Source organism: Lycium ferocissimum, unplaced genomic scaffold (genome assembly GCF_029784015.1).
Source record: "Lycium ferocissimum isolate CSIRO_LF1 unplaced genomic scaffold, AGI_CSIRO_Lferr_CH_V1 ctg258, whole genome shotgun sequence".
Lineage (NCBI taxonomy): Eukaryota > Viridiplantae > Streptophyta > Magnoliopsida > Solanales > Solanaceae > Lycium > Lycium ferocissimum.
Genome location: NW_026722498.1, coordinates 113,593 through 137,225, shown reverse-complemented (window position 1 = coordinate 137,225; position 23,633 = coordinate 113,593). Strand labels below are relative to the sequence as shown.

Here is a 23,633-nt window from a genome sequence, read left to right as displayed (position 1 = left end):
TTGTAATAGGATCTCCATCTTTCATTGCTTTACAGAGAAATATATCTTACATGAGGTGCCGTAACATCATGCACCCAAGATGACTTAGTTCCTAAATTATACAGTAAAGACTATACCGAAACAAAAGCAAAAATTAGAATGTTCAAACAAATTGTAGATTACAATAAGTGTGAAATAAACCCCTTAATCCTACTCCTAATCTTGTTAATTAGCAATTTCTGAATCAGATTAAACTAAATATCTATGCTTGTATACAGCAGGCTCTTTCTCCTGTGGGGCCTTAAATTGTGGTCCTGTGGATAAATGGATGGTCATTACATATCAATTTTCATGTGAGACTCAGAATTAGGCACTGCATAAGAAGAAACAAATATATTAATCACAAGTTGAAATTCATAGTATAAGTGGCCGCTATCTATACTTGTTTTTAGCACACATAATACTCCCTTCATCCATTTTTACTTGCCCGCTGTACTAAATATAGATGGCCACTTTTACCTATCCAATTTAGAAAACCAAGACAGAATTTAATACTTAGTTCCTAATTTACCCTTATTATTTACTATATCCATTTATCAATGCGTTTCCTAAAACATTGCCTTTATTATATTCAGAGGGTGATATAGTAAAATTATCATTCTATTTTTGGCTCCTTAATAGTTGTGCCAAGTCAAATCATACCCCCCCACACCCACTCCCCAAGAAAAAAAAAATACTACTAATTGCTTCCCCTTTTCTTACCAGGGAATGTTTGTGACTGCAATATCAGATCCTGGTTAGAGTTCTGGTTAAATCCCATCTGGACAATGCTTTGGAGGTCTTCCTCACATATTGTAGGAAGCTGGAAAAATGAACTCAATCAGAAATTGCCAGTAGAAAATATTGAACTTCTAGTACTTTTTATTTTTATATGACATTGAACGAAATGAGCTGAAATAGAACGACATTGTCAGTAAGGATTCATATAACTGACGAGTGGTTAAACGGGTTTATTTACCTGAGTAAGATTTTCACCAAATCCATCTAATGGGAACACATGTTGGTGCAAAGAGCCATTTGGTTGACATATCTGGAAGAAAGAAAAATAACCCCAAGAAATTCCATTAGAATGTACAATAAATGTTACAGTGAAGCCATTCACTGATATATTATCAAATCACTCACATTCTTGGGAAGGAGATTATCTATCTGAAAATCCATTCTTGGGTTAACTGAAGCCAACTTCATGGACAAGAACTACAAAATGTTGCAATATAGATCAATTAGAAGAAGAACCAAGAGACATGTCATGGGCTATTTTCACAGTGTGCTTCATCAAAATCTTGAATTACCTTAACTTGGCGTTGGAGCGACTGGACATAGTTTATAATTTCATCGAGCATCAGTGCTTTTCCAGTCACCTAGTAAAAATTGTTCATCTAGGTTAGAATTGGACTTGAGATGGCAGCTAAAAACTTAATCTTCCATGTGGCCAAAGATAAAACTAAAAGAAAAAATTGAAGAAACTAATGTAGCAACTGGACAAACCTTATTACAGCCTGGTACAAGATCTTGCAGAAACTTCATTCTTTGACTGATCTTCTCTCGACGAACCTAATCAAGTGGCAAACAAGGCGATAGGTAAACACTGTTACAGATGAAAATTTGGCCTTCAAACCGTTATACATATAATCAAGTTAATAAAAGCGTGCTCTCTCTCTAACTTTGAATTTTTAGATGAGGGGATCACTTGTGAGATTTCCGGTTTAAATTATGGTGATTTCTTTTATCTGTCCAAATGTTGGTGGATAAAGTAATTTTGTACCTGCTGGTGAGAGGTTGCAAGTATCTCGTGAAATTAGTCGAGATACGTGCTAGCTGGCCCCTAAACTACTATTATAAAAAAGTGAGATGGTCACATAATTCAACATGATATCAGAGTAGGCTACTTGGCCCATGAAAACGAATCAAACTTGCCCCTAAAAATGTGTTAAAAATATAATTAAGTAAATAAAAGTGATCACATAACTCTTAACACAAACCAGAAATATTATCAAGAAGTTTAGAGGCTTACTCGTTCAGCTAAACTATGGCTATCAGTAGCTTGACCCCTTCTTGCTCTAACATGAATATAATCCTTTTGTGGCTCAGAAATCTTTTGATTTGCTTTTGCTCCTTTCTCAGCTTCATCACTTTCACTATCCTTTTGTTCCTCCATTTTGACACTTCCATTTTTGCCCCCATTACCTTCTGTTGAATTTGATCTCTTATCCCTTTTACCATCCTCAGTTTCATAATTTTTTCCTTCCCCTTTTGAAACTGCTTTTCTTTTCCTAGAATTCAACACACTTTTTACTTGCTTAGAAACAGAGCATTCTTCATTAGAATTGGCATTAGGACCTGAAATTTTGCCCAACTTCAAAATTTCCACCTGGGTTTTGCCTGCATTTTTGTTTTGTACAAGAGAAGGGCTACTCAATTTTCTATGCAAATTTCCTCTCCCATTAAGCCCAGTAACAGATCCATAACTCGATTTTTCATTGTTTAGCCCAACTTGACTCCTGCCATTGAAACTACGGGTATCAAAACAAGAAAATGGGGGAGCATTCATAAGAACTGAATTGGGTAATTTATCTTTTATGTGTAATTTTGGAGGAGAGTTTAAGGGTGTAGTATAACATGAAGTTCTAGTAGAATCACAGTTATTAATACTACTAATATCATAAGTGAATTGGGGTGAAGGAGAATTACAAATTGAGCCCAATTTCCCAATCAATTCACGTAGTGATGAACTATGGCTATCGTTGGAATTTAAAGAATTGGTGGGTACTGGAGATGAGACCATAGAACTCAAAGCTGAATCAAAATGGGTGTATTGATCTGAAGAATTATTGTCCCAATGAGTGTTCATAAAGTAATCTGAATTTAGTTCCTGAGGTGAATGTAAGGAATTTAATGGAATTTTGGGTTCAAAATGTAAGGGTGGTTGAATTCCACCATTAGAGAAGTAGTCTTTATCCATGAAAGTAGAAATTAAGATGAATTTTCACAAGAATGAGCTTCAGTTAAGGCTAATTTTTGCCTTCTGATTTTATAAATGTGTACTTATAGTGGGAGAAAGAGAATTTGAAGGTGTTTGGTATTATTGTTGGTGGTATGGGAGAAACTGTATTAAATAGGCCAAAAGGAAAAGTTTTTGTCTGACATTTTTGTTTATTGGAGTAGAACTATTTATTTAGTTCAGAAGAATTCAACCGGCAGTGTGTAGGAAGGAGAAGTTTAATGCGGAAACTTCAACTATAAAAACTTATTTAAAAAAAAAATAAAAATTTAGATATAATTCAAATTCAAATTTAAATTTTTATAATTTTATATATGCTTGCTCCGGTTCATTGTACTTGTCATGTTTTGATTTGCATGTTTCTTAAGAAAACATTAACTAAGAGAGTAATTTGACTAAATTAATCTTATTTATTCATTGATCTCAATTTGATACGGAGGAAGTAGGTAGTTATATCTTGATTTTTAAAATGACAACTATTTTGGACTATCTATTTTTAATAAAGATGACAAGTAAAGTGGACCGGAAAGAATATTATAAGTTACAAATTTTGTTGCTCTTCTTGTTTTAAATTTTGTGCTCAGTCAAATATTTGTTGGTGTACAAACAAAGTCCACATTGAATTCATTAGAAGACAAAGCTTCATATATAGGAAGTGATACTTCAATGGTGTGAGATCCTTTTTGAAAATCTGTGCAGACTTGTCCCAAAAAGCGACAATGTCATAGTATGTAAGAGTAATTTTAGGTTAATTTTGACCTGACAACCGGTATCATAATCAATAGTTCGGCGAGACAGTATGGAGATAACAAGGTAATGACATAGGGGCCCACTTGCAGTTTTTGCCCATTTGCGAGTAGGGGTGTGCAAAAACCGGTTTAATCGATAAATCGAACCAATACAAACGTTATTGGTTTAACGATATTGGGTTATTGGGTTAACGGTTTATAAACGGTTTTGTAAATTTTTTATTGGGTTATCGGTTCGGTTTTAAGGATTTAGATAATGGTTAAACCGATAACCCAATAAGCTTATATTAAAATTACGTTTTTATCCCTAATTATATATAGTGGCTTTAAATTTTAATTTTTAAATAAAGACCTATTTCTAAATTACTTACCGCATGCACGCTCATTCTCTCAAAGTCTCAATTCTCATACGAAACTATGGCTTGCGATGCTTTTGTCTCTGCCTCTTCTCACTTCTCAAATGAACAAATGGGGTTGGCCTTGTTTATGAAATGTGAATTGGCCTTGTTTTGTTTTTGAAAGATTGCTACAGTGCATTTTATGTTTCTTGTCTTGTAATTTGTGTAGACTTTATCAATTAAGGCAGTGTATATATGAACATATGAAAACAAGAGAAAGCAAAAAAAAAAAATAGCGGAGCATTTTTATTGGTTAAACCAAAAATCGAACCGTTAAGGACCAAAAACCGATAAACCGAAAACCGTTAATGAATATCTTATCGGTTTGGTTTTGGTTTAGAATATTCACAAACCCAAAACTGATAAACCAAACCGGTAATTCACAAAATCGAACCGAACCGACCGATAAGCACCCCTATTTGCGAGTCAATTTACTGCCATTACCGATAGCTTGGAGATGTTAACAAAAAAAAGAAGCATGTGGATTTTTGGGAGTCAATTCCACTTTACACCATTAACATTTAAGGGTTAGGAAATAGTACCCCCTCCATATGTTGAATGGGAAGGGTAACCCCTTTATGCAATATTTTCGGGTGAAATTTTTCTGTTTTTAATTTCTAGAACTAAATGCGAAAATATCTCTCTTATCTATATATATAAACTGCTTATATACTTGCATAAACATAAGCACTCAAATAAAACGCCGATCGATTTCATATAACCAATAATTTCTTCCATAATCCTCAAATTCTCAACTGGATACTTTCTAAATGATTTTCAGATTATGAATTTCTAACGTGGAACCATGAGTTCTGTTCAAGAAAGATATTTTTAGGATAAGTTCATTAATAACTGTGGCATAATAATGTTAGTATACAAAGAACATACAAAAGTAATTAATAGTTTGTGTAGTAGTAATCCATCTTCTAAGATACATTTCAAGAATTTTTACATAAAATTGATTATTTACGTATATTTTTTACTATTTTCAAAATCACTCGGATGAGCCAAGCAGATGACAATTTAAAAAAAAAAAAAAAAAATCAATCCGATTTTTATCCTATATGGAATGTTTTTCTAATTATATTCATATAAGCAATTCTTTGAGAGTTATGAAAAATGCTTGGTTACCTGAAATAACTACACATTTTGTTTGAGTGCTTATGCTTATGCAAATATATGAACTTATATCTAATAAATAATAGGTATATATTTTTGTATTTTAATTCTAAAAATAAGATCTTAATTCAAAAAAAGAAAGAGCTCGCTGGAAATTATTTCATAGAGGGGATTATCGTTCCCATTCAACATGTGGAGGGGTATTGTTTCCCAACCCCTAGATGTTAAGGGGTAAAGTGGAATTGACTCGATTTTCGATAGCTATAAATAATTGAATGGTACGGGTGGCAGATAGCTAATCTCCAAATTATCCTAAAATCGTGATGATGGGTCATGTGAAACTTCGTTCAACGGAGGAATTAAGGCGTGTGAACAGGGTAACACAGTGAAAATCGATAAGGAAAAAAAAAAACGATACATATAAAGTATAGTGATACTTTTAATGGTATGAGTTTTAAAAAAATCATAAGAGATTGATTAAAAAAATACTATTACTTTATGTTAAGAGTATCTTTAAACTGGTTAAACGCAACAACACCTTCCCATAAAATTCGAGAGAGTACAAGGAGGACTGCTACAATGCACTGGTTTAGCTCATGAGCAAGTTTATACATAAATTATCAAATCATCCCAGAATTATAATTTTCTAAGAATCCTTAAACGTGTTTTTTCCTTAAACGTGTTTTGGACAGGTCAATCGTTGCGCTAAGTCCAACTTCTCCAGTTAAATCGGCTAATGTCGGGTTTGCATACTCATACTAATTATAATAATAGTAATAATATTAACCAATTACTCAACTCCATTTCTTCGAAATGCAATGACAAACATGAATTCAAGTATTCTTCAAACATCTCTTCCACTCTGGCATAACTAGATATTTATTTCGTTAATAGTGAATTTTATGTGACGATGTAAGAAGTTTCAGTACACTAAGGGCCAATGAGTCGTTTTAACTTTGCATGTCATTTTGACAATCCAAGACTATAAGGATTAATTGATGTCACTTTGACAATCCAAGACTAATTATGCGTCAAATTCCCTAGAAGTGTGGCTTACGTTGTGCAATAGATTAAGGAAAGAGTCGATCAATCAATTCTCTGTCTAACTCCAAATTAAACTATAAAAAAATATACAAAATACAAAAAACTAAAACACACGAATAAATTATATAAGATATACAAAATATAAAAAAAGTTAAACTCACGAAGAAATTAAAGGAATTCAACATCTATAATATACATAAAAGATAATTAAATTTTTGGGAAAAGGGTCAAAAATGCCCCTCTACTTTGGGAAAGGGGCTAAAAATATCATCCGTTACAAATTGTTATTAATTCTGTATTGCAAAAAATATTTTGAAACAAAAGAACTTAGAATAATTCAAAACGAAAAACGAAATTTGTCCGGTCTGCAAAACTGTAGAAAACGAAATTAACAGAAACTGAAAAATAATATGAACAGTATGTTAAATTATATGGAAAATCAAATCGAGCCCACTGAATTCACAGTGTGTCCTTAAGGAAATTATTCCCCTCAATGTACCCGAGGTATTGGAATCTTTCCTCCCAGGATAGAACGATTTACTCACCAAAATAGCGGTACAACAAATTCTGATGACGACGAACCACTCGAAGGTAGTATATCACAGGAGAGTTTTTAAGAAGTGCGGAGAAAGAAGAAGAAGAAGAATATCAGAAAATTTCGTAAGTAAAAATTCTGAGGATCAACGAAAATATATAGCCATTGAAGCACTGTTTGGTAAAAGGTTTGCAACTTTTCAGAAAAGGCTTGCAACCTTTCAGAAAAATTACAGTGTAAAAAAACGGAGTTAAATTTTAAATTGATCCGGGAAAGAAACCTTTGCGAAATTTGGTTCAAAAGATTATCAATCAAATCATTTGACCGAATCCGAATCGAGCGACGACGACGACGCGAGGGGAGACCCTCTTCTTAACCCTTTAACAACAAGAAGGAGTGTTAAATTTTCTTTCCACTATCAATGAGGGACAAATGCTTATTTTATAAATCAAGATGGAACAACTTATTTTCCCTCTACTTCTTTTCCCTACCTATCAAGTAAACCCAACAAAAATTTGGGTCAAAAATACCCCTCCCGTCATTAAAGTTTTCAAATATACCCCTATTTTAACGGAAATTCTCAAATTTCCCAAAATAGGGGTGGGCGTTCGATTTTTCGGTTCGGTTTTTTCAAAGTTCGGTTCGGTTTTTCGGTTTCGGTTTTTTGAAAGTGGACACCGAACACCGCACCGAATTAGTTCGGTTCGGTTCGGTTTTTTGAAGTTCGGTTCGGTTCGGTTTTGGTTTTTTAATTCGGTTTTTTTAGCAATTACACATCTCTCCATTTATTTTCATTTTTCCTTCTTGATTGCTTCGAGTTACGAGGTTTACGCTAGACTAAATGTTTGAAGGTTTGATGACTTTAGAATCCAACCATAGTGATCATCCACACATACAAGATAATATCTTCTATATACAAAATATAATGTATTATACAACGTACAATAAAATTATACGAGGTATATAAAATTTTATATAGTGTATAATTAAATTATGTGAGTTATATCTAATTTATTATAATAGGTGAAACAAATTATATGAATATTATTCTATGTATAACATTTTTATTATACTATATATAATAAAAATCAACACTTAAATTATTAGTATACTATTCAATATCCTTAGTGTTAAATGAAAACTGAGATTTTATTTTTTATGGAACAATGAAAGAAGTTGAGAATAAGGAGGAAGTAGAAAAGGTAAGAAAAAAACCCAAAAAAATCTTAAAAAGGAAGTTTGGTATAAAAGTATGAACAACAAATAGGTATTAGAGTTATTCACGTCCGTTATATATAGCAATTTGATTTACTATAAAACATTTAACTTGTCATGTAATGTTCATTTAGTTGCTAAGAGTATGTAAATATTATAATATTATTGTCTACTTATTTTTTTTCCCAAAAAAAAAAATTGTATTCATGTAGTAAATTCTCAAAAAAAAAAAAAAAAATTCCCCAAAATAACCCCCGAACCGAACACCGAAATTGTTATTTAAAAAAAAACCGAAATCAAACCGAAACCGAAAAACCGAATTAATTCGGTTCGGTCCGGTTTTTCGGTTTTACATGCCCACCCCTACCCCAAAATAACCCCATTTCATTTTAAACCCGACCCAACTACATAAAAAACCCATATGCGACCAACTTATTCCCGAGTCCTACATCTAGAGCCACTAGGCACAGGAGCGGGTAACTCATATGCGTTTTTTATTTAGTTAGGTCGGGTTTAAATGGAGCGGGTTTAAAAATGAAATCGGGTTATGTTGGATATTTCTGTTAAGGCATGAGTAGATTCGAAAACTTTAATGACGGGAGGGATATTTTCGACCCAAATTTGTAATGGAGGATATTTTTAACCCTTTTCTCAAAGTAGAGGGGTATTTTTTACCCTTTTCCCTAAATTATATGTGTGTGTATAATTTAATTTTCTAGAGAAGAAATTTGGATAAACCCCTACACCCCTAGCTCCGCCCTTGCTAGTTAGGTTTGTGATGTAAATAAGATATATTCATTCTGAATTTAAAGGTCTTTCATTGTGATATAACTTAACTTTGATTATCCACGTACATCAATCCTGATCATGAATTACTTTGCGAAGTTTAGATGGGCATTTTTTAGGGTAAATATCATTTATCCTCCCCAACTTTGCTTTAAAAATCAAACTCCCCCCTCAACTATGCAGCTTAGGGGAGAATGTCTATTGTTCAAAGTTGAGGGGGCAGTTTGATTTTTAAAGCAAAGTTGGGGAGGGTAAATGATTTTTACCTCAATTTTTTATGCATTAACTGCATTTCCAAGCTCCAAGCTTTCTGCCAGATTATTGGATCTGCAATTTTATTTTGTTCTATTCCATTACTACAGTATTATATCAGAGATGTATTAAAGAGTTTAAAAAGTAATTGAATTAATGCTGCTACTAAAGATGACCGGATCTCCTATTTTATTCATGCAATACTTCCAAGATAATATGTCTTGAATTACCATTAATAAAAGAAAACAAACAAGCACATGCATGTTTTCGTGAAAAGGAAATGATCTCCTATGTCTGCTTATATATAATTTGAATAGAGAAAAATTATCGTACAAAAATTTCTTGTGTATAACTAAAATAACAGATACTATAACGGATTACAAAAGCAAATCTCCTTGAGATGAGTATGCGATTCTTCGAATAGGAGGAAGTATATGTAAACATAGTCATTTACATACATTAATAGAAGAAGATAACCTTGAAAGATTTCTTAGGTATTATTTTCTAATTTCTTATGTATAAAAAATTGAAAAAGAATGATAAGAAAAATATAAAATTAAAAATAAATTTATAAAAGCTACAAAATATCAATTGACCCTTTGAATAGGATGTTACATAGTACTAAATGTATCTAGTCTTGTCGATGAATCTCTTATTAACAAACGTGGTGAAACCTCGAATTAATACATTGTCATAGATATGTGATATGTCCAAACCAAATTATTTGTTAGACATTTGGGCTGTACTGGGAATACGGGTCGGCGATTGACATTTGACACTGTTATGCCTCAAAAATTGCAGCAGCAATGCCGGCCAATAATAAGAATCAAAGTCAAAATTTGAAATTATAATTCTTTAAAGTTATTGAATTTTAAATTGATAATTATATATAGTTAATAAAATTTTAATATAAATATAAAGCTTAAACTGAAGCTATTAAATTAGGTGGAATTTGCAACCAAAAGGCTAGCTCCGCTCTGCCAGCCATAGTTGCCAAGTCCTGGCCACAGATTCAATCTTGCAAGTAATATAATTGAAAATCTTGTCTTCGGATGCCAACCACAAGTAACACCACGTTTTACCATAAGAATGATGGTAATGTTTAAAGACCAACGAAGATTGTGGCAAAGCGGTAAGTATTTCTTTAACTTTAATTGGAGGTTGTGGATTGGATTTTAGGGTATGAAGTCTCCTTTGTTAATGAGCGTTTTTACTCCTAATGTGAGATTTTCCGACGTAAATTCGAACTTAGTCAGACCCAATTAAAGGTATCGGACTCCAGGTGAAAAATAAAAAAAAGGTAATGTTTAGAGACAAATCTAGGATTTGAACTTATATGTATTCCTATAACGACAACTTCAAGTTAATGTATAATAATATTTAGGTTTATATGTATATAAAATATTCAGAAATCAGGCGGGTCTCAATGTGAGTACCGGACACCTAGTAGGGAACCAAACAAAAAATTGAAGAGTGCGTGTGTATATATATATATATATACACACACACTAGTTTCGTGAGGCCCATGCCAAACTCTTAACATTTTAACTTTCGTTGTTAATAAAATTATTTCAATTCAGATGCAGAGCCGGGATTTGGAGTTTATGAGTTCTGAATTCTAATTTCTAATTTTTTAGATTATTTGATAGTAAATTAATAATTTATAGACAAATACAAAGTTTGTGAACCTAAATTACCGGATCCAATCGAAACTGTCGTCGCCACTCTAGCTCCGCCCTGCGTCTAACTCATTGTGCGCTAAACTTAAACGCATTTAAGAAATTAATAATGTATTTTATTTTCACATGTATTAACAAAACTCATGTTTTCTTCTCTAGAATCATCTAACACAACAAAAAAATCTCAATAACTTCAAATCTATACTGCAATAATATAGCCTTAATTTAGAATCTTTACACAAATCAACCTAGCGATCCTACAAGAAGATTAATAAATAATAATTAAAGTACATTAATAAAGTAAAATATTTTAAAACTCTATTGAAAAAGAATTTTAGGATAATAAGCGTATGTGAGCTCACTAAAGAAGCAAAATATTGGACGTTTTAAGGATATAAGATATTGTAATACCTAATAAACACTTCAATTGTAAAATAAAATTTGGCTCCAAAATTAGCCCAATTTTACCAGAACGTATTAGGACAAATAATATATTCTCTCCATCCCAAAATATAAAGGCAATTTGACTAATTTCAAAGCTAAATTGAGTTAGATTAATAAAATATTTTAAAATTAAAACTTAGATATTCGAAAAATATACTGAAAATACTATAAATTGCAATTCTCCTATCAATATAGTGAAAAGAGTCTTAAAATATTTGTTAAAGTTTATGTAATTTGACCCTGAGAAGCGAAATGTAACAAATATTTTGAGATAAAGGAGTAAAAAATAATTTAATAAGGAGCAAAAAGTATTCACAAAAAGTCACTATAATATTGACCAATTACAAAAAAAAAAGGAAAAATTAGGCCCAAGTGGGGTATCATAAGAAAAAAATGATGGTAAAAGTGAGAATATGTGGAAGGGAAAATAACATAGGATACTTATTTAAGACTCTTTTGAAAATTCAGAAAAAGAGTAGATTCTTGTGTTTTAAGTTATGGATATATATGATAATTTTAAATGGGGATTATGGAAGTGTGACAAAACATGGTAACGATATTTTACGAAATATGACGGATTACTCATATATTTTTCGTTTTTTTATTTTTTTCAGAAAATATTTATTTTTGAAATATATATATTTTTAAATATTTTAAACTTTTAAAAAAAAAATTATATATATATTTTTTTTTATGCTCAAAGGTTTAAAAAATTACCTCCAATTTTTGTGTATGAAAAATGCATGAAATGTGTACGTGTGAACGAAATTTTTAATATAATTTTCATACACAAAATTATGAACGAAAACTTTAACACAAAGCCTTGAATATTGTATGAAAGTTGTTATAATGTTATTGTAGTTGTATTAATTTTCCGGAAACGTTTTACTTGATACCACGATTGACTTTATATACAAAAAATGTGAATGAAATTCTAAGCTTTGAGCGAGATATACACATTTCACACCATTCTCATACATAAAATTTTGAGCGTAATGTTTAAGCCTTGATAGAGATGTACACATTTCATACGTTTTTTTATACACAAAATTTGAGCGAACTTTTTAAATTGCGCGATTATCTATTTATTTTCGCAAGATATATACATTTCATACACAAAAATTTGAGCGATTATTTTAAGTGTTGAATGTTGTATCATATATTGTTGTATACAATGTTATTGTAGTTGTATTATATATTTACCTTGAAATCTAACATGAACTTTATACTCGAACATGTGTGACATTTAATAAGAAATTTTAAGCCTTGAAGGCCCATTTAGTGGGGTATCATAAGAGATACAAATTTCATACCGTTTTCATACTCACAATTTTGAGCGGATTTTTTAGCCTTGAATTTTTTTTCGATATATACATATTATATTTTTAAATATTTTAAACTTTTTAAAAAAAAATTTATATATATATATTTTGAGCGAACTTTTTAAGCCTTGAGCGAGATATACACATTTCATACAACTTTCATACAAATAATTTTACAAAAATTAATTTTTTTTAAAAAACAAATAATTTTACAAAAATTAATTTTTTTTTTTAAAGCATGGTTGGTATATGTTTGTAATGTTATGTTTTGTAAATAGAAAACTATCGTCACGTTTCGTAAATATTTCTCCTTAATATGTATATAAATGTAGTTTAAAGTAAAAAAAATATTTTTTTTAAAAACAAAATTTTACAAAATTAATTTTTTTAAAGCATGGTTGGTATAAAAATAGAAACTATCGTCCTCCTTAGTGGATTGTCTTAGAAAATAAATGCGGGCAAAAATGAGAACAAGGAAAAAAAACTAAAGTCACATGTCAAAACTTCATTGGATGAAAGGTGAATCTGAGGACTACACAATTTTTTGATTCCAAGAAAAATATAATTTGTAAAGATATTTAGTAGGTAAAGCATTACTTGGATGATGTTGCCTTTTTTTTTAATTGGCCAAACCCGTAGACGGTGCTGTGTTAGGTAAAACCTTTCGCAGCAACAAGTGACCTTGTTGCATTTAAACAAGCTTAATTGGGTCGTTCTGTTCCGAATCTTTTTGCACCGTTATCGGAGCAAACCAACACCAAAAAGGCGTCACCTCATTGCACATCCAACCGACCCAAAAAGTCCCAATTTTTAATGGTCAAACTAAGCGAATTTACAAATTAGTGAATTTACAATTAAAATGAGTTGGCACAATTTAATTGAGTTGGCACAATTTAAATGGTGGCCAATTTAATTGGCCACTTAATCCGCGTGAGATACGGTTGGTGTTGGTTTTACTCAAATGTGGCGCAAAAAATGTCTAAGTGGAATAGGAATGGCCCACCTGAAGTTTCTAAATGGAACAAGGGCCACTTTATGTGCTCAAGTGAAAGAAATGGACGATCACAGGTGTTTGTCGATGGGTTCGGCCTTTTTAATTTAAAATGTAGTATATAAATAGGGAGTCTAATAAGTGGTTATAGGCTAGTAAAAGCTCGCTATTTTCAGTAGTTAATACTTAATAGTAATATCTTATGCTTAGGCTGACAACTTTCTAGCATGGGTTGTGCATGAGGTTGTTTTTTTCCTTTCCGTATGTTTGACTAATCTTTTAGTAGCTTAATTGAATCTACCAAATTTGAAGAAACTTTTTTTAGAGGTCATGTAATATTCGAATTTTGAGAATAGAAAACCTCTTGACACGTAGTGTTCTATTCCTTAATTAACTTATTTGACGCAAATTAAATTCTTCAAAGCCAAAAAATATTTCTCCTCTCTTCTTGGTTTTCAAAATTGCTAGCGGGGATGAATTAATGATCTGTAATTAAATAGGTCTTTATAGGGATCTTTTAACAACAAATTGGTCACAGATTCACAACTCCTAGTCATTTCCAATCATACTACCAGCCTAGCAATTAGCAAATGCAGTGGGAGAATAAGATTTTAGAAGCAAAAAAAAAAAAAGAGAAAAAAGAAAAAGGTAAATGGATTTGCAATAGATGCATGTGGTTAGGCATCCTTTTCAAGCAAAAATAGCTTCTCACTAATATTTTGCAAACACTCCCTCCGTTCATTTTTACTTGTCATGTATTGACTTGCACGCCTATTGAAGAGCTAAAAATAGAATGGCAATTTTAATATATCACCCCTAATTATTGCTAATTAACCTAATCATTGAAATCAATAAAACATACTTTAAAAAGTTGTGCATCCACTAAAAATTCCTTGAACTCTCCAACCCAATACTTAATGATAAGGGTAAAATAGGTAACAAATGGTAAATTATCTCTTGATTTTTCAAACTGGACAAGTAAAAATAGACAACTATATTTAGTATACATGACAAGTAAAAATAGACGGATGGAGTACTGGACTGCGTAGAAGTGCATTGAGGGAGAGTAGAAGGTACGGATTCGACAGAACTTAGTAACTTTTGTCGAAATCCTGTATTTAATTTCTTAAAAAAAGAAAATCATATATATAAGTTATTGATTTGAACCGAGTAACCTTAAAGGGCTTGAATCTAAAACCCGTAAACTTCAAATCCTAAATTCATCTCCGTGACTATTAACTGAATTATTATCGTATATTAACATAGGTCGTTGTTTAAACCCAATTCTATGGCCTATCATCACAACTATCGAATGTTAAAATATGATAATAACATGTTATAAGTGGTTAAACTATATCGGTAGTTTAAAAAGTACTCACTCTATCTATTTTTACTTGTCCACTATACTAAAAATAGATGTTTATTTTTACTTGTCCAATTTGAAAAATAAAGAGACAATTTATCATGTTATATCTATTTTACCCTTATTATTAAATATCATAATTATTTCCAATTCATTTTTAACATATAATAATTAAGATTGATTTAGTAAAATTATCATTTTATTTGTTATTTGGGTGTGCCAAATCAAAATAAACAAGTAAAGCATGGACGGAGGGAGTATTTATAGCTGCGTGAGCCATAATTACTATAGTAGTTGATGACATAATAAATATTACTACTAGAAAACGTGGATACATGAAATTTCCACACTGTATGACACCGACTGTATGACACCGACTGCCCGACCTAATTAATACCGATAATTAGCTGGTCATTGAAACCTCCATTGCTATGCAATAGGATGATATCTAACACTATAAACTGCTGCTAGTCTCTTGATGCTCTAATTAAGGTCAATAATTGAGCTATTATTGGATCGCTTAGACATTTGATTTTAGCAATATTTGACTATCTATTTTGCCAGGCATTTATGTCATTAATAGGACTCTCTAGTCTCAACTATTTCGTAGCCTTTTTCTTGCAGTATTATTTTTCTCATTTATAGCCTCAGTCATTGTCTTTGACCAGCGCAAGTTCCTTGCGAACAATTCATTTTCAAGTTTCTACAGCAAATTATACGAGAGATTTATTATCAATGTGCATGATGATTAAAATGCTAAAAACACCATTAGGCAGTGGCGTAGCTATATATACTAAAGGGTGATTAATTGAACACCCTTTGTCAGAAATTGTACTATATACATACAAAATAGTATTGCATATATAGGTTAAAAGTTATGTTTTAGGTCTACTTTAAATCTTAAATCCTTAGTGCTAGCAAAATTCCTGGTTTTGCTACTTCCATTAGAGTCATCATGCATGATTCATGCTTGTCGTGCCTAATATCGTCATTAGTGTCCGCTAGTGTTGTAATTTTGACGCTTCAGAATTTCCTTATACAAATTTTTGCGTGAGCTATAAACATCAAATTTGTATAAAGCGCTCCTTGATCTTAATTAGTTATGTAACTGTGTTTATATATATCTAGACTAGGTGTGTTATATGTGGATTTATGCATGAAAAAGTACTAGTTCAGTGCTAACATTGTGCTTAAATACAAATTAACAAGAAAGACAATTACGTAATCCATCAAATAAAAATCAAGTTCAATTCATCAACCGATCGAAAAGGTGGGAACCGGAATGAACAACCATATTATTTTTATATAGCATAGGAGTTTTAATTTAGACCATGACAAAAAAAGGGAGTATTGGACCACCAGTATTTATTTGATATATATTTTTGTACTTTTTTTTTCCAGTATATATTTTTGTACTCATCATACTGAAAATCTTGATTTGTCATGTTTTTGGTATTTTAGTAATTAATAAGGTCGAGTTTTGTCGAGCCATTCAGAATAATCGTGTGGAATTGTATCAATTTGTTTGAAAAATATTATCAAACCCTTATAAGATTCATGATTATAGAGCACTATATTTAAGATTTATATTACGACAATATTATGGCAAATTCCTCTTATTATCATGAAACAGCTACACTTATTTAAATATTGATACGGTAATAGAATTATTTTTACAGCTAAGCAAACTAATTAATAATGTACAATCTCCTTTAACCAAAAACGAAGACTAGAACAATGTTCAAATCACCCTAGAGCAGAAGTGTGAAAAACACTATAGATCCTTCAAAAAGGGGGTCAAAAAAAAAAAAAAATAGAACAATGTTCTGAGAATATCTTGCAGTTTGACACATCTAATCCCAGTAGTATATAATTAGATATTACTTACTTATTATTGATTTCTCGTTTATTTCAATCCGTTTCATTTCTGTCGTAACCAAATAGTACATCACACGAGCTTGCGAGTTAATTGCTCTTATTAATTTAAATATTTATATAGACCGAAATTGTATACTATAATCTACATCATTATTGTAGTTCAAGTCATTGTAACAACTTATTTTTTTGGCCGGTAACAATAAATGCTTATTATTTTAGTTATCAGTAGTTAGTTTAATTGATATGATTGAACAGATTTTCTTGTACATTATCAGTATATAAAACAAACTTGTGCATTATTTTTACACATTATCCGTACATATCACAAACAGGCTTGAGAAGAATTGGGTGTCAATGCATTACTGTAGTCTATAAGGAACCTAATTGCTATGCCAATATATATAAACAAAAAGAAAAGAAACACACCATAAAAGAAAATATAGGTGTGGTTGAAAAGCAAATAAGTAATGTGATATTAAATCAAGTGTAGCCATTGTCTACCAGCAAAAGAAACAGAAATCAGAAGTAAAAAATTATACAATGTTCCTTCATGGTCTCTGTGTGTGTATCTGTCGAATATACTTGTGTGTGTGTCATAAAATGTTGGGCCTATGCCTTGTCAAGTACGTGTACAGAACAAAGCAAGCAAAATTAAGCATTTTAATTTTAATGATGACAAGATTCGTAACTTTAAGTAGTCGTGTTGGTGGAGAGTTCTTTTTTTTTTTTTTCAAAATTAAGTTTCTTCCTTTTAACTTTTTCTGTGCTCCAATATGTGATACCAAGGAGCTATAATTCATTCTTGGAAAATAAATAATACATATGCGAAAGTAATAAGATGAATACTTAATTGTTGTGTCGGTTTCGTAACGTTCCTTCCTTAAAACCATGTAAGTCATGTACATTTAACCGAAACGTGGAGTTGAAAAACGAACAAGGAGCAGCAGCCAATTACAGACAAAAATTCAGCAAAAAGTCTCAAATAAAAACTTCAGACAAAAAAAAAAAAGAATTCAAACAAAAACTTCAGACATTTTGTTTGAAATTTGGCTTGCCATATGTTTAAAGCAAACTTCTAACAGTCTAAAGTAATTTTGACACCACTAAACTTACAAAAACTTATGAACTTTAGCTGTACCTTAAATAGGAATAGTTAATGGTTAAACCCATCGATAAACTAGCGCTATCTGTTAAAGCACTTCATTTAAACACGTTCATTCCTATTCCACTTATGACAATTTTCTGACGTTAAAACCAAAAGTGAGTCAATCTCAGAAAAGCCCCAATTTTTATGGAATCTCCTTAATGGGCTTCGATTATGAAACTGAACGTTAGCATAGTGCGGATTTTTTAAGCGCGAGGCGGAATCATCCACTCTAGTGTGCCATGACCATAGTTTTGGGGTGGTCCACTTCATTTTTGACAATTTTCTGACGTTAATGGGTCAATCTCAGAATTGTGGAATCTCCTTAATGGGCTTCGAATGAAACTGAACGTTAGCATACTGCGGATTTAGGCGGGTCATCCGCACAAATGCCCTTAGTCAGGGGTGGTCCTTAATTTTTGTGGTGCTGTGTTTTAAAAAATATTCTTGAGATTCTGGGTTCAAACCCCAGCAAAGTATTAAAAAAAAAAATCGTAAGACAGAATTTCATATAAAATTATGCCTATTCGAGCAAAAGTTGCAAAAGTTAGACTTTAACTTTTGTAGAATCCCAACAGAGTAAAAAAAAAAAAATATATCATAAGCACAATTTCTATATAAAAGTTTATCCCTGGTTTGGCATAACTTTTGCCTTAGATATAACTTAGAACTACAAAAGATATGCCTTACAAGGCCTAACTTTCGCGAAACCTTGCCTTGCGATTTTTTTTTTTTTGTTATTGAGCCGGGGTTTGAACCCAAAACCTCGGAGTATTTTCTGCCACTTTTTTAGGAGAATGGAAAAAATTAAAGACCAGCAATTTGAGGACAAAAATTAAAGACCAACGCGTTTGAAGGCAAATCCGCGCAAAATAATGATTTAAGGCCGGTTTGATTTGAGCAGAGTTTCGGCCCAAGTGGCAAATCATAGCTTCGACCTAAAGGGCCCAAGTAATCACGGCCTAGTAGCTAGTTATATGGGCCAGTTCTAGTGGAATCACGGTACATGCATGAAGTAATGAGTAAAAGCAAGCAGCAAATTCGTGATATTTTCGCCTGTTATCTCCTTTTGAGTAAGTTATTTAGTGAATGATTTTCTTTTTTTTTTCTTCTTATAACACATGGACCTTTTCGATCATGGTCTAAAAATTTCTTTTGAACAAATTGAAAATTTTAAAAAAAACGTTAGATTACAGTCTAAAATTTGTTAATCATTGCATAAATATTAAACTACAATCTAATGTTTGTTCGTAAGTTTTACCAATATATGAGCAAAAGTTAGACCCAAGTCTAACTTTGTCCAAAAAAATAATTTTCTAAGAGTTATTCTTGCATAACTTTTTAAAATAAGGTCAAAATTTAAACAGTAACGTAAAAAGGGAAATTTGCGTAAATTAAGATCAAATACACTATTAAGTGAAAGAAGGCCTCTATGACATTTATTTGTAAAAAAAAAAAAAACAGAAAAAGTGTAACTAATTGGTCAATTAAGCGGAAGAGACTATGACACCTCTAAATAAGGTATAATTTTCATTAATTATACATTTAGATTTATCCCAAGGCCAACTTTAACTTCAGTCATTAAGGCTACACTTGTAACGTAATGCTTATGTGGCAACTGTGCAACCTTGCTTGGGTGCAAAGTTTGGTATCGAGGTTCGAATGGTCGCTTTATTGCATTACCATTGTGGATCCAGATTTAGTTCGTAGTTTTATATTCAAAGGACAAAAGGCAAATGTATTTCCTAATTAGCTCAAGATTTGCTAGCTCAGTTTCTTGTAACCCAAGTCATAACGACTTTCCATTCAATATAAATTAAACCAGCCATATCCCATGACATATAACTATTCCACAAATGTTTTCTCAATTCTTTGACATCGTCACTATTTCGAATCATAATATACGATCCTCATTCTACTTTTATTGACACATTGTTATTATGAGAGGAAAAGAAACTTTGGATTCTTTGTTTATTTAAAAATTTCCTTATGATTTCATCCACGTTTATTCATGGTAAACGTTTCTTCTTTCAATTCGTCTATTACACCAGTAATCTTAATAGTTATTTCCAATTAGTTTTAATTATGAGCTCTGAATGGACCTGTTAGTTATCTAAAAAACACGTTTTTCAATCTCTATCCAATTCCATGCAGCAATCAATTATTCCAATTATTCTTTTTGTCTTTACCTTTTCGAATTTTTGAAGAGGCATATGTATAGTACCCCCTAGGCCCCTACCCTTATCTTCTAACTAAGCACTCAATCAACCTCCCAATAAACTTGTGTCACGTGCTATTCTCGTGCTAATCTTATAGGATACGCCCTACGAATATCCCCAGATTTTTTATTTTTTTTTTAAAGGCCTTCTTTAAATATTTCAAAATCCAAGACTATAAGCATTATTCACACCTCAATTCCTGTTTCTAATTCCAGTTTTATTCGAATATTCTCGTTTCAATAATTCAATAGTTAGCCTCTATTAAACCCCAAACCATCAAACATTTTTCTCTGAGCTTCAGTACTAAAACTTCAAAAAAAAAAAAAATGTCTGGTTTTAGCAGAATGAAGAGAGTTACTGACCCCTTAGACGATAGCATGAAGGCTCGAATCATTGGTTGTACTGACGAGAAACATCGAGAAATCGGTTACTTCAGCAGTGGTAGCGAACACAGTGCTCACGCCGATGATGACGTGGCTTCTCCTAGTTTGTCCGATCTCGTTTTCGGTTATACTGATAACAATGATCAAGACGAAACTCCGAAAAATGATTCAGATTCTGAGCCTGATGTATCAATATGTGAAGAAATGCCGAGCCTTGTTTTTTGCAGTGACATTGATTTGTTTCGTAATGTGATTGTATCAAGTGTTGCTAAAGCATTGGATATGTTCTCCTGCATTAAATCGAACAAATCAATGCTTCAGAGGAATGTAATGGCGTACCTTAGGAATTTCGGTTACAATGCCGCGATTTGCAAGACGAAATGGGAGAGTTCAGGTGGTCTTGCTGCTGGAAATTACGAGTTTATTGATATAGTAAAATCAGATTCGACCAATCGGATCATCACTCGTTACTTCGTCGATCTCGATTTCCGTGCCGAATTCGAGATCGCGAGGCCTACGTGTCAATACGAAGGGTTATTACAGTCATTACCGAGTATTTTTGTTGGTAAAAGCGAAGAGCTAAAGCTGATACTGAGAGTAATGAGCGATGCTTCGAGACGATCGTTGAAAAATAGAGGCCTTACTTTTCCTCCATGGAGGAAAAATAGGTTCATGCAGAATAAATGGTTTGGTTCGTATAAAAGGACAACTAACATTATGCCGTCGGTGTGGTTAACGCCGTCAAAGGAGATGAATAGTGTAAAGTGCCGAACTGTTGGGTTTAACGCTACCGCCGTTAACGACTGTGTGTTGTTTCCCGCGATAACTCGTACTAGATGATGGCAAGAGATAGCAGCAAATAGAAATTAATCAAATTTTTGGAAGTAAAAAAACAAATTTTAGTATACAGTAATAGATTCATCTACTATTTATTTATTTTCAGTTTCATTTATATTACTTGTGTTTGAAGTTTATGGTTTTGAATTGTCACCGAACTTGTAATTCATTTTAGTTACTGGGTTCGTAATTAAAATATTTATACAGATTTAAGAAAAACCCGCAAGTAATACTCTGACTCCTCTCCTGTTACGGGGTAGTGAATGAAAATATGAAAGTAGTGATTGAAAAGTTAATCAGTTCGATAAAAGAAATTATGTGTTTAAATTAAATAGTTCGATGAAATTAAATTAAATTAAATTGAAATTTCGTTTAAAGAAACGAAATAGAGGCATTGTAGCTGCCAAGTCTTGCTCGTACATGAACAATTATATAGGTGGATGATTTACCAACCTGCCATCTTTACCATTATAAGGAGAAAAGAAAATGCTTCTGCATCGACCATGTTTTTGTAACACAAGAAATCAATATATAATTACTAACTTAGCTTATTGTTTAAACCTTTTAGTTAATAAATTAGAAGAGCATCATAAAAATCGAATTGAAAGAAGTGAATCAATTAGTTAAAATTATGAGAGAGCGTTTTATGTCCACATCAAAAGGGTAAAGTGAAGTTATTGTTTATTGACAAAGTGTAATGCGAAAAATGCACATTGTGTGCATTGTATAGCTAAGATTTCACGTGCAACATCTCATGATTGGACAGCCGTTAGATATGGGGAGTATGGGTTTTTCGATTTTAATTCAGTGGTCAGAGAAGCTCCGTTGACAACATGGAAAATCCAATTCCGAATTGGGCTGCTGATCACAATTTGCAAAACAAATAAAATATTGGCAGTTTGACGAGGCAGGATTCGGAGAGATCGATTTTAGGGTTTTATTATACATGTTATTTTAGTTAATACGTTCTTGTATCTTTGGCATGGAAACAATGTTCGTAATTCAATCAGAACAATCAACCTTTTCCTTGTGACGAGGATGACATAGACAAAAATGAACCTCTTCCTGTTGAGGTTTTAATGTATCGCAAAATTTGAAAAATAACTTCCAAGTGAGATAATCTCGACATGTTCATATGTAAAATTGATTAACTACATTCTTTTATGGTATAATTGTACACCTTATATGCAAGGATATATTTAGTGTTTTGGTACAAGATTCATTCAAACTCAGTAGTTTTTACAAGGAGTATAGATTTTTATGTAAAAATGCATAGATTTTAACGAAAAAATAGAATTGAACCCATAATTTAAAAAAAGAAAAATACCGACTCCAGCACTACAACATACCCAAATAATCCCACGAAACATGGGGTGCAGAAGTTAAATGTCTAACGAGCGCTACACTTACCCCTTGGTAGGGAGGCTGTTTAGATCTTAAATATTAAATTTATTAAATTAAAATTTTGGATCTGCATCCGCTTATATGGTTGGCCTTTGATAGTTAGAAAAACAGATAGAGGAGACTAGACAAGTGGCGGATAACCGCATTGAATTGACTGAACTGGAGGAAATATTTAAATGGCATAAAAGGGGGTTGAATGGATAATGTGTTTTTCAAGAGATTCGATAAGGCAATATTTAATTAATTATGTTTGCCCTTTCAAGAGGAGAGTTGTTGGCTCTTTGGCTGGCTTTTCCTACTTGACTATAGGGTATTTCTGGAAGTGAATGTGCCCTTAGTAAAGTTCATATAGCCCCTCATTTGAGGGTTGGGTTACGCAAAGGGTCAAAATTCTGGGACTTTATGACGCTTTAATTTTTGTTTATTTACAAGTGACGCTCTATTTTTTGTTATTTACAAGTGACACTTCTACTATTTGAGTATTCAAATTTTGAATGGAGATGGGCTGTATGGTTCTTTCTATTCATGGATATAATGTTGTTTCTTTTTTTAGTATTTATTGGTGGTAGCTCATACATTGAAAAAGTTTGTGATATGGCTATTTCCTTGCGTGTGAAAAAACTAGAATAAAAGTGTCATTTGTCTCCTTGTTGCGGTTCATTTTTAAACGTGTTGTGTCTTCAATTTATTGTGGTAGCAGTTTATGCTTACGCATCAAAATTGGCTTTTTCTTTTTAATCAAAAAGAAACTGTTACAAGACATGTTCACTGGACTTTATGCCCAAAACAACCCATCAATGAATATACTATTTTTTTTACACGGATTGCCCT

At 32.0% G+C, this 23,633-nt stretch overlaps 2 protein-coding genes across 2 annotated transcripts; one reads left to right on the top strand and one right to left on the bottom strand.

The window, feature by feature from the left end:
• On the bottom strand, positions 1-3,219 carry LOC132043537 (transcription factor bHLH78-like). The gene is made up of 7 exons (XM_059434017.1): positions 2,054-3,219; positions 1,528-1,593; positions 1,332-1,400; positions 1,165-1,236; positions 998-1,069; positions 742-841; positions 1-352 (listed from the first exon to the last, which is right to left on the bottom strand). Exons 1-7 carry the CDS (start codon positions 2,999-3,001, stop codon positions 315-317), a joined length of 1,365 nt encoding a protein of 454 aa, XP_059290000.1. The 5' UTR covers positions 3,002-3,219; the 3' UTR covers positions 1-314.
• Positions 3,220-20,315: 17,096 nt separating this feature from the next.
• LOC132043522 (uncharacterized) lies at positions 20,316-21,523 on the top strand. The gene has a single exon (XM_059434001.1). It carries the CDS (start codon positions 20,505-20,507, stop codon positions 21,399-21,401), a length of 897 nt encoding a protein of 298 aa, XP_059289984.1. The 5' UTR covers positions 20,316-20,504; the 3' UTR covers positions 21,402-21,523.
• Positions 21,524-23,633: the final 2,110 nt, after the last annotated feature.